This window comes from Physeter macrocephalus, chromosome 15 (assembly GCF_002837175.3).
Source record: "Physeter macrocephalus isolate SW-GA chromosome 15, ASM283717v5, whole genome shotgun sequence".
NCBI lineage: Eukaryota > Metazoa > Chordata > Mammalia > Artiodactyla > Physeteridae > Physeter > Physeter macrocephalus.
The window spans coordinates 154,880-166,771 of NC_041228.1; the positions used below are offsets into that span (position 1 = coordinate 154,880).

General features: G+C 51.5%; 1 protein-coding gene across 6 annotated transcripts in view; it reads left to right on the forward strand.

The window, feature by feature from the left end:
• The window catches only part of ZNF7 (zinc finger protein 7), a 12,905-nt gene extending 2,405 nt beyond the window's left edge, over nt 1-10,500 (forward strand). For 5 of the 6 annotated variants that reach the window (XM_007104713.3, XM_028500629.1, XM_028500628.1 and 2 more), the window contains exons 4-5: nt 6,713-6,829; nt 8,511-10,500. In XM_007104713.3, coding sequence (XP_007104775.1) covers nt 6,713-6,829; nt 8,511-10,294 — 1,901 coding nt within the window. In that variant the 3' untranslated portion in view covers nt 10,295-10,500. The remainder of the gene's footprint in view (nt 1-6,712; nt 6,830-8,510) is intronic. The other variant, XM_055091079.1, reaches the window with a different exon arrangement.
• Nucleotides 10,501-11,892: the final 1,392 nt, after the last annotated feature.

The following is an 11,892-nucleotide window of genomic DNA, read 5'->3' on the forward strand; positions in this document are numbered from 1 at the left end:
GCATGGGCTCTAGGCGTGCGGGCTTCAGTAGTTGTGGCACGCAGGCTCAGTAGTTGTAGGTCACGGGCTCTAGAGCGCAGGCTCAGTAGCTGTGGCGCAGGGGCTTAGTTGCTCCGCGGCACATGGGATCTTCCCTGACCAGGGCTCGAACCTGTGTCCCGTGCATTGGCAGGGGGATTCTTAAGCACTGCGCCACCAGGGAAGTCCCCAGGCCTCTATTATAGGCTGCGGATACAGAGACCGTGTGGTCAAGCTCTCACGGGCTAAACAGGGGCCTTGGGCCTGTGAGTCCTTATGGGTCAGAGCTAACCCCAGGAGGGGTCACAGTGAGCCAGGCAGGCTCCCAGGTTTGCACACGTCACGTGATTTAATCCTCACAGTGTAGGTGGACTTCTGGGAGCTGATGAAGCTTCCTTTTTGCCTGAGTGAATAGATTAACTTGTGAGAAATAGAATCCAAACTTGAAATAGCTTAAACAGCAGAAGAGAAGCTATTGGCTCATGGGATCCAAGGAGATGGTTGTATAGTCAAAGCCAGGGTGGCAGCGATGCTGCAGGTGCCACTCTGTGGAGGCTGTCAGGGCTCCCTGCAGCCCTCCTGCCCTGCCCTGTCTTCCTCTCCCATCCCCCACCATCACAGGCAGGCACCCCAGTGCATTTCATGTCTGTCTCTGTGTTGTTGTGTCACTCCCCCTGTGACGTGGACTGCACCCTTGTGAAAGGGGTGTGTGACCCCTGCTGCTCTGGCCCCACGTGGTCTCCAGCCCCATCACACCTGAGTGCCTGGGCCCCTGAGAGAGCACTGGGCTGGGGGACCAGAAGTGGGCTAGACGCAGCAGCGTGGTCAGCCAAGGGCCTTTCAGCCTGCTGGGCCAGGCCTGTCCCCTTCAGTCCTGGCCAGCCCGCAGGCCCAGCTTTCTCGTGTGTTTCCACGCAAAGGAGTATGCAGTGAGCCTGTCGTGATTTGAGCTCCTGTTTCTCTGATGACTGCTGACCTGGAGCATCTTTCAAGTCTTGTGAGAGTTGGGAAGAGCCAGGTATCTTCCATAAAGTGCTCAGAGCCTTGGCCAGTTTTCTGCTGGGGTCACTGGGCCTTATTGATTTGAATGTGTTTGTTATTTCTTGTATTTGATTTCACTGAGTCTAAGGTGCTGTACATCATAAAACACATTGTTTTATGTACCATTACGAGGTAGAACGCTGCTGTTTATATTGCCACACAATGTTTTCTTATCCCTTCAGTTTTTTGTTTTGTTTTTTTTGTTGTTTTTTTTGTGGTACACGGGCCTCTCACTGCTGTGGTCTCTCCTGTTGCGGAGCACAGGCTCTGGACGCGCAGGCTCAGCGGCCATGGCTCACGGGCCCAGCCCCTCCGCGGCATGTGGGATCTTCCCGGACCGGGGCACGAACCCGCGTCCCCTGCATTGGCAGGCGGACTCTCAACCACTGCACCACCAGGGAGGCCCTTTCAGTTTTTTATTTTATACTTTTTAAGAGTGCTTTCAGACACATTTAGACAAGATTAAGTGTGCATCACTGAAATAGAAAGGGAGAGACACATGGAGTGAGTTGGCTTAGGTGTTGCTCTGTCCCCTCCCATCCTCTGGTGAATTGGTTTCTGTGTCCACTCTTTGACCTGCCGGTGTCCTGTGGACCCTGGAGAGCCTGAGTGGTGCTGCCTTTCTTAAGTGTTGCTGGGTTTTTGTTTTCTTGCCCGGTGTGATGCAGCCTTTCTTCCTGCTGGATCTCGGTGATGAACCACACGGCTCCTACACTGTGCCCATCCTCCTGTCTCAGGCGTGGTGTGCACATGGTTGCTGATTTGCCAGTGACTGAATTGCAGTCACTGCCCTGGTGACAGTTTGATTCTCCAGTCTCAAAAGAGCCCTGCTGCTTTTTCTCCCTGGCCTTCTGCTATGTGGTCACTCGGTGCAAAGAGCAGTGTTTACCACAGTGCTGGTTACTCAGCTCAGGCCACTGCAATGTGAGCAGCTGTGGCCCAGCCCACATGTGCACAGGCTCCATGGCAGGTCACAGCGCCACCCGGCTAAGGACAGCACGTCCCAGATGTGACCCACATTCAGAGACCTGAATGTGCTCTTTAAGTGCATCTTACGATCCATCGAATGAGACAGTACTGCACAAGTGTTGTGCCTTGTAAATGTCTTCCCCATTCTCTCCTGTTTGTCAGCTTTGTGAGGTGAGATTTTAATGTAATTAAATCGATCAGTTTTTGCGTTATGAGTTGTACTTCTGAAGTTTTATATAAAACTTCTTTTCTACTCCAAGGCCATGGGGATGGCCTGCATTTTCTCTTGTGGATTTTATCGTTCACCTTTCTCATTTAGACCTGGGCTCCACTTTTGTGTGTGGAGCTAAGTAAGAATCCTTTTTTTTTCTTTTTTTTTTTTAATTTTTAAAATTTATTTATTTTTGGCTGCGTTGGGTCATCGTTGCTGTGCACGGGCTTTCTCTAGTTGCGGCGAGCGGGGGCTACTCTTCGTTGCAGTGGCTTCTCTTTCTGCGGAGCATGGGCTCTAGGCGCACGGGCTCAGTAGTTGTGGCTCTCGGGCTCTAGAGCACAGGCTCAGTAGTTGTGGCGCACAGGCTTAGTTGCTCCGTGGCATGTGAGATCTTCCCGGACCAGGGCTTGAACCCATGTCCCCAACATTGGCAGGCGGATTCTTAACCACTGCGCCACCAGGGAAGTCCCAAGAATCCTTTTTTATCTTTGTCCACACACTGAGCCGTTTCCCGAGCACTAAACAATCCATCCTTTCCAGTTGATTTGTGGAGCTGCCTTTTTCATATGTGTGATGGTGTGTTTCTGAATTCTGGTCTGTTATGGGCCAGCTCTCTGCTTTTTGTTAGGTTGTTCTGTTATTAGTATTATTTTTTATTGCTTTGGCCTGTGGCATGTTAATACCTGGTGGGGCAGCTCTCACTTTTTATTCTTTTTAAAATTTCACTTACTTACAGCTAATAGAGTAGTTCTTTCATGTAAGTTAAGAATAAGTTTGAGTTCTTTGAAAATTGCACTGGAATTTTTATAGGGGAGTGGTTTGAATTTGTAGATAGTGTGAGGAGAACTGGCACCTTTCTGTTAACTGTTCTCACCCAAGACCATGCACTGTGTCTCCATTTACCTACTTACCTCTGCAGACGTTATTAGAGTGTGGGCATTTCCTCCACAGTGGTCTGGTGTTTGATCTTCAGTTTAAGTTGTTTTGTGAATGTATCATTGTTATGTTATATTTCTAGCTGATTATTGCTGCCATAGAGAAATGCTCTTTTTTTTTTTTTTTTTTTTTTTTTTTGTTGTACGCGGGCCTCTCACTGTTGTGGCCTCTCCCGTTGCGGAGCACAGGCTCCGGACGCTCATGCTCAGCGGCCATGGCTCACGGGCCTATCTGCTCCGCGGAATGTGGAATCTTCCTGGACCGGGGCACGAACCCATGTCCCCCACATCGGCAGGCGGACTCGCAACCACTGCGCCACCAAGGAAGCCCGAGAAATGCTCTTGATTTTGGAGGATAGACCTTGTATTTGGCCACTTCATTGGACTCCCTGTTCCTTCTGGTATCATGTTCTAAGGAGGGGCCTGCAAGTGAAAGCTTGGTGTTTTCCCTCCTGGTCCCCCTGTGTCCTAATCTTTAGCAATGGCCAGAGCACCCGTGCTGTTAGGAGTGCTGTGGGCATGCTTGTTTTGTTCTGATTTTAAAGGGAATGCATGTAACTAAGGACAGAAGTTGGCTGAAGAGTTTTGGTGGTTTTTTTTTTTTTTCTTTTTCGGCTGCGTTGCCACGCCCGGGCTTTCTCTAGTTGCGGCGAGCAGGGGTACTCTTTGTTGCGGTGTGCGGGCTTCTCACTGTGGTGGCTTCTGTTGTTGCAGAGCACAGGCTCTAGGCACGCGGGCTTCGGTAGTTGTGGCTCACAGGCTCTAGAGTGCACACTCAGTAGTTGTGGTGCACTGGCTTAGTTGCTCCGCAGCACGTGGGATCTTCCCGGAGCAGGGATAGAACCCGTGTTCGCTGCACTGGCAGATGGATTCTTAACCACTGGACCACCAGGGAAGTCCAAGAATTTTGTTTTTAATCATAAATGAGCATGTCGAATTTCAAATTCTTTTCCTACGTTAATTGAGATGTCCATATGTTTTTTTTTCCTTAGCCTGTTAGTCTAATAAATTGCATTGGCATATTTCCTTATGTTCCTGGAATAAGCCCTACTTAAGTCATGGTATTTACATATACATTCTGATAACCTTTTGGACTCAGGTAGTCAATATTGTATTTTGGATTTTTGCATCCCTGTTCCTAAGCCAAATGGACTTGTATGGTTTTTTGTTTGTTTTTTTTCTTTTTTGGTGAATTGTCATTATATAGTTTGGTATTTTCTGCATATAAGTTTCATAAAATGAGCTGGGAAGCTTTTGCTGTTTTTTTTAATTTCTGGAAGAATTTATATAGATGGAATTAATTGAACCTTTGAGTTTTTGGTTGAACTCACCTGTAAAACCACCTGGGCCTTGGGCCCTTGGTGAAGGAAGGTCTTTGACTAGAATTTACATTTTCTTAATGCCTCATGGTCTATCAAGCTTACGGATTTTCCCCTGTGCCAATTTTGTCATTTTTAGTTTTTGTACAGATAGATCTACTCATTCAGATTTTCAGTTTTTTTAGCATGTATTTGTTCATAATACTCTATTTTTAATCTGTATTATGTTTGTGTTTGTTTCCCTTATTTTTTGGCAGCATCTTTTCACTGTGTTGAGTGTGATTTTTTAAAAAAATATTTATTTATTTATGTTGGCTACACTGGGTCTTCGTTGCAGCACACAGATCTTTTCGTTGTGGCACGTGGACTCTTAGTTGCGGCATGCGGACTTCTTAGGTGTGGCATGCATGCGGGATCTAGTTCCCCCCACCAGGGATGGAACCTGGGCCCCCTGCATTGGGAGCGCGGAGTCTTACCCACTGGACCACCAGGGAAGTCCCTGTGATTGGTTTTGCCACAAGACTATTCTTTTTATATTTTTGAAGAACCAGCTTTGGGGGTTTTTTTGGGGAGGGGGTGCTCTTTCATTGAATCTTGCCCACTTTTATTGTTTTCTCCTTTTTTATTTATTTGTGTTTGCTGTGTTGTTTTGTTTGCAACTCCTTGAATTTAGTATTTACCTCTTCTGTGTTTATCATTCTTGTTTCTTTTTTTAAAAATAAATTTATTATTTTATTTTATTTTTTATTTTAGTTTTATTTCTGGCTGCATTGGGTCTTTGTTGCTGTGCGCAGGATTTCTCTAGCTGCGGCGAACAGGGCTACTCTTCATTGCGGTGCATGGGCTTCTCACTGTGGTGGCTTCTCTTGTTACACAGCACAGCTCTAGGTGTGTGGGCTTCAGTAGTTGTGGCACACGGGCTCAGTAGTTGTGGCTCACAGGCTCTAGAGCGCAGGCTCAGTAGTTGTGGCGCACGGGCTTCGTTGCTCCACGGCATGTGGGATCTTCCTGGACCAGGGCTCGAACCCGTGGCCCCTGCACTGGCAGGTGGATTCTTAACCACTGTGCCACCAGGGAAGCCCCCAATCATTCTTGTTTCTGGTCAACGTATTTAAAAATGTGAAATTTTATCTACAGTACTGCTTCAGGTGCGCCCTACAAATTTTGACTTATAGTAAATACCACTTAGTAATTCATCATTTAGTTTTCAGGTAGCTAATAGTTTTGAGCTACTTGTTGTGATGGCTGTCATGTCTAGTTGCATTTAGATCAGGCGCAGTCTGTGGTATTATTCTGTGGCCTGTGCCTGACCCCCTTCCAGGCTGGCCCAGGGATGTTTCTCTGTGAGCGTTGCACATGTGCTTGGCAAGAACACCTGTTTCATGTTGACTGTGGGGGTCCTGCCATCACCTGAGCCTTCGACCGAGGCTCTCTCTGCCTGCCCTTCTCCACCCACACGGCTGGAAACCTGAGGTGTGCTCAGCCAGAGGGCTTGGCCAGCCCTTGTATGGGCTGGGAGCACATCACACGGCTGGCCCACAGCATGGGGGCTGGTGGCCCCAGAAGACAGGTGCCAGGTGGGTGCCCACAGCTCTCCACCCCTCTGCCGAGGCCCCGCAGGGTTTTGTGCGAGGACTCAAGGCTGGGGCTGCTGGGTGACCATTGGACTTCACACCTGATTATTTATTTATTTTTTTTTTTCTGGCGGCACCGCACGGCATGTGGGATCTTAGTTCCCTGAACAGGAAGTCAAACCCGTGCCCCCTGCATTGGAAGCGCGGAGTCTTAACCACTGGACTGCCAGGGAAGTCCTTACACCGTCTGATTTAAAATCCATTTTGTTTGTTGATTTGTCGTTGTTGTTTGTCTTGTTTTTTAACCACGTCAACCTCTTGGAGTGTCCTTGCCCTCGGAACTGAGGGACTGAGGGAAGTGCTGGCAGTGCCTGGTTTCTCTCCCCCTGGGCTAGAGCTGGCCTTTGCTAGGCAGATTCGGATGACAGGGCTCCCTGGGGATCCTGGCGCTGTGTGGATGGAGACAGGGACAGGCTGGGAGTCCAGGAGTTCCTCTGTGTCCAGCCTCAGGAGGCAATAGACCTGGACGGAGAGGGCCCCTGTGCCCCAGTAGCCCCCAGCCCTTCACTCCTGGGAACCAGGAAGGGCTGAGCTGCACTCCCAGCCACACCAATGCCATCTCCTCTTCTGCCGCCTCCACAGCAGGATTCCTGGTCTTCAAGCCTGAGCTGATCTCCCGGCTGGAACAGGGGCAGGAGCCATGGGTCCTTGACCTGCAAGGAGCGGAGGGGAGAGAGGCATCCAGGACCTCCCAGGCAGGTGAGGCTTCCGGGCACAGGGTGAGAGGGCTGCGGGTGGGAGGCTGGAGGCAGACCCCAGGTGCCACCTACATGGGCTTCCTGGGCTGCCTGGGAATGCCATGGGGTGGGTACGGAAGTGTAGACTGGTGGTGGGGCAGCCTCAGGAGAGACTGAACTACAGAAAAGCAAGGGCACAAAACACCTGTGCATTATGGCAAAATGGTTTGTTTTTGAACCACAATTTGTTCAGTTCGTAATTTTTTTGGCGGGGGTGGGGGGCTGCATTGGGTCTTTGTTGCTGCACGCAGGCTTTCTCTAGTTGTGGCGAGCGGGGGCTACTCTTCATCATGTTGCACGGGCTTCTCATTGCAGTGGCTTCTCTTGTTGTGGAGCACGGGTTCTAGGCACGTGGGCTCAATAGTTGTGGCACTTGGGCTCAGTAGTTGTGGCTCGCGGGCTCTAGAGCGCAGGCTCAGTAGTTGTGGCGCACGGGGTTAGTCGCTCCGTGGCATGTGGGATCTTCCCGGACCAGGGCTCGAACCCGTGTCCCCTGCATTGGCAGAACCACTGCACCACTGGGGAAGCCCCTGTAATTTTACTAATAGTCTTACTGAGCGCAGGTACACACATGTGGCTCTAAGGGGAGCACTAAGTGTGGCTCTAACCAGCTGTCCCCTCCCTCCGCCGGTGCTCCCTCTGGAACTTCTTGGGGCCCTGGGTGACCCCAGCCTCTCAGATAAGGCTCTAGGGCTGTGTTAGTGTCCTGGGGCTGCTATAATAAAGCACCATGAACTGGAGGCTTAAAACAGCAGAGATTTACTGTTTCTCAGTTCTGGAGGCCAGATGTCCAAAATCAGGGAATGGGCAGGGTCATGTCCTCTCTGAAACCTGTAGGGGAAGATCCTTCCTGCCTATTCTAGCTTCTGGTGGCCCCAGGTATTCCTTGGCTAGTGACCACATCACTCCAAACCTCCATATGGAGGGCAGGCAGCGTAGGTGGACCCTCCAGAAACCCACGGGAAGGAGGAGTCAGTATGGCCAGTGGGTGTGGCCACCTGGAAGCTGAGGGGCAGACTAGCAAGGGACACGGCCAGCTGTGCATCAGAGGGCGTGGCTTGGTGGCAGCTGGACGCCACAGAGTTCAGGCCCGGGGTCCTTCTCAGAACCCCACCCAGTGGACAGCCGGAGGCCCAGTCCTCTTGGGCTCACCACCCGTGTGCCCCTCAGCAGCTCTTGCACCTCATTGTTCTTGGTATCTAACATCCCTCTATTCACAGTTTTCAGTCCCTCTTTCCTCCTCACTCTGTGTTCTCTGCAACTAGGAGCCTCTGACCTCTCAGCCTAGCCCTGCCTCTCACTAAACCTACCACCCTATTGAGCTCACTTTGTTTCTTTGTGGATTTTTCCTCGTGCTAGTTCCACATGGGAGGACCTTTCCCCCACGTAGGAGGGAAGCTCTTCGCACTGTGCTAAGTACACTGTAAGTGAATGAGTGCATAAAATGAAGTATGAATGAAACCAGATTTTGAGAACTGTCAAAGGCATTGACTTCTTGTAGTTTCTTTCCATGTGCTCAGTGCAGACTGTCTTGGGAGGGGGCTCAGTCCCAGGGGTGGTCTGCAGCCCTGCCCCATCCTCCAGTCTTTGTCCTTTCTCTGAGCACAGGGGATAAGCAGCAGTTTACTTCCTGTTCATTTCAGATTCTACAATCGGGACGGAGAGTGAGCAGGCCTGTGAAGACATTGACCGTCTAAAATCAGAATCCCATGTGGTCATGGTCAAAACCCCATCCCAGGACTTTCCCCAGAGTCCTGGCTTTGGAGACGCCTCTGATCCCAAGGTCTGTTCAGAGAGTCAGCCAACCTCCCTCTTCCAGAAAAACTGCTTGAACACAGGGACTGTGGCTCCCAGGGACACCTTCACTGAGGACGAGGCCCAGGGGTGTGGCGAGCGGGGAAGCGGTGGCCGCCTGGGTTGTCGACGTGATCAAAGTCAGGGGTCCTTGCGAAGATGCGACATCTGTGGTAGGAGTTTCCAATCTATTTCAGATGTCTCTCTGGATCAGGAAATTAATACACAGAAGAAACCTAACAGCTGCCAAGAGTGCCAAAAAAAATTACCTGATTGCTTACAGGGGAGACATCTGAATACCTTGCATGGAGAGAAGCCGTATGAGTGTGAGGAGTGTGGGAAGGTCTTCAGGTTGTGCTCACAGCTTACTCAGCATCAGAGGATCCATACTGGAGAGAAGCCGTTTAAATGCACTGAGTGTGGGAAGGCCTTTCGTCTGAGCTCGAAACTCATTCAGCATCAAAGGATTCACACTGGGGAGAAGCCCTACAGGTGTGAGGAATGTGGAAAAGCCTTTGGTCAGAGCTCCAGCCTCATCCACCATCAGAGGGTCCACACGGGGGAGAGGCCCTATGGCTGCCGGGAGTGCGGGAAGGCCTTCAGCCAGCAGTCTCAGCTGGCCAGGCACCAGAGGACGCACACGGGAGAGAGGCCCTACCCATGCCAGGAGTGCGGGAAGGCCTTTAGCCAGAGCTCAACCCTAGCTCAGCACCAGCGGATGCACGCTGGGGAGAAACTTCAGCTCCCGAGAACCCCGGATAGTCCCAGCCTGGTTGCACATCAGAGGTTGCACGCTACGGAGAAACCGTTTAAGTGTGACGAGTGTGGGAAGGCTTTCCGGTGGGTCTCCCGCCTTAGTCAGCATCAGCTGACGCATACCGGAGAGAAACCTTATAAATGCAACAAGTGTTCAAAGGCCTTTGGTTGCAGCTCACGGCTTATTCGCCACCAGAGAACTCACACTGGAGAAAAACCATTTAAGTGTGATGAGTGTGGGAAAGGCTTTGTCCAGGGCTCACACCTAATTCAGCATCAGAGAATTCACACCGGAGAGAAGCCCTATGAGTGTAGTGACTGTGGGAAGGCCTTCAGCCAGAGCTCGAGCCTCATTTACCATCAGAGGATCCATAAAGGGGAGAAGCCCTACGAGTGCCTCGAATGTGGAAAAGCCTTCAGTATGAGCACACAGCTCACAATACACCAGCGGGTGCACACGGGGGAGAGGCCCTATAAGTGCAGTGAATGTGGGAAAGCCTTCAGTCAGAACTCCACCCTTTTCCAGCACCAGATCATTCACGCTGGGGTGAAGCCCTACGGATGCAGCGAGTGTGGGAAAGCCTTCAGCCGGAGCTCGTACCTCATTGAGCACCAGAGGATCCACACTCGAGCCCAGTGGTACCACGAGTACGGGAATACTCTGGAAGCTTCTACCCACGTGAGCCGTAAGAAAGTTAATACTGTAAAGAAACTTCATAAATGTAATGAATGTGAAAAAATATTCAGATGGCGCTCGCATCTGATTATACACCAGAGAATTCACACTGGAGAGAAACCTTATAAATGTAATGAATGTGGCAAAGCTTTTAATAGGAGCTCAAGGCTTACTCAGCATCAGAAAATTCACATGGGATAGACCACTCACCTTTACAAATGTGTATAAGTGTGAATAAACCTACAGCCTTAACTTATTTTTTACGGGATCATTTATACTGATGATTTAGAATGTTGTGAAAAATTCAGAACTGCTCTCTTAGGAGAGGGAGCATCCAGATTCACATGAGGTTTATGTTTATTTGCTGGCATGTTTGACCTTCAGTAAAGCCCGTGTCCCTCACATCAAGGTGCACATGTGTAGCGTTTGAGTCACAGAGGGAAGACCCTAGATCCTGCGGACGAGGAAGAGGCATGAGAAAAGCCCCGTGAGCCCCGCCAGACGAGTGGGTTGAAGTTACCCAGAATGTCTTTCTTAAGCACCAGGTACTCAGACTGGCTTCAGCAGCAAGATATGCTCACTCAGGTCCGCGGGGCCCCAGGTGGCGCGGCCGGGTCCCCCTCACCCGACTCCCCCGGCAGGGCCTCTTTGGGGAGGACCTGGCTCCAGCAGCGGTGCCCGGGCCTGGGGACAGTGTCACTGGCCCACCCTATATCCAGAGCCCAGCTGCTTCGGTTACGAGGATCAGACGTGCAGCCCTCACTGGGATTCCCAGCCTGGCCCTCAGCGCTGCAGGAGCCTCACCTCAGTCCCGAGAACACCACCAGAGGCTTAGATGTGTGTTGTTGGCTGGCCAGATGTCCTCAAAACCCCAGCCACGGGGACTGCCAAAACTGGGGGGTCTGCGAGCAGACACACAAGCCCTTGCCTTCTCACAGGCCTGAGGAAGGTGGAGACACCTGCTCACCAGGATCAGCGTGTTGGCGTGGTCATATGGGCCCCACAGGTCCCAGGGCAGAGGGCCCCGCGGGTGCCGAGCACTGGGTGTGCGTGAGCGAGCCCGCTCTGCCCACATCACCTCCTCCCCGGGTTTTCTCTGCCAGCCCAGCCTGGAGAAACGGCCAGGGTAGAGTGGTCAGGGCCCTTGGCCTTCTTGGCACGGGCAGAAAGAACATGCAGTGGAGGATCACTGCTCTGCCCACCCCTCTGGCAAACCTGACTGACAGGCTGGGGCTGCGGAGCGGCTCACAGAGCATCTCATCAAGGCCTGTGAGCCACAGGATGAGGCTGACATGTAGCATTGAGTCCAGCCCTGCTTGGGGCCCTGGACTCGGCTGTGGTGACTCGGGACCAGGTGTGTCATTTGCACAGGCTGCCACCCAGGACCACCCCCCTGAGACCTGCCAATCTTTGGTGCCATTGCCAATAATCACAGGCCAAAGGCGGCCTGCCACAGAGAGGCCACTTCTCCTATGTATGGACAGGTGACCCTGAGGGACATAGGTCACTTCAGGATTTATCGCAACATGACTTGGGTCACCATCACACTGGTTGGGTGAAGCCCAGATCGCCTTGTGCGACACGGCCCAAAATCAGCCCATGGGTTTGTATCAGGGGAAACAGTGCTGCTCCGTGTGTACTGGAGGGCCTGGTGGGGCTGGGAACAGTGGAGTTAGGGTGGCCGAGTTCACGTGAGTTTCTGTTCTCAGCGTGTGGACAGGGACTCAACCCCGCAGCAGCTCAGCCTGATCTGCCAGTTCGCCTGACACAAGGTGTGACATGTTCTCAGCTTGCAGTGC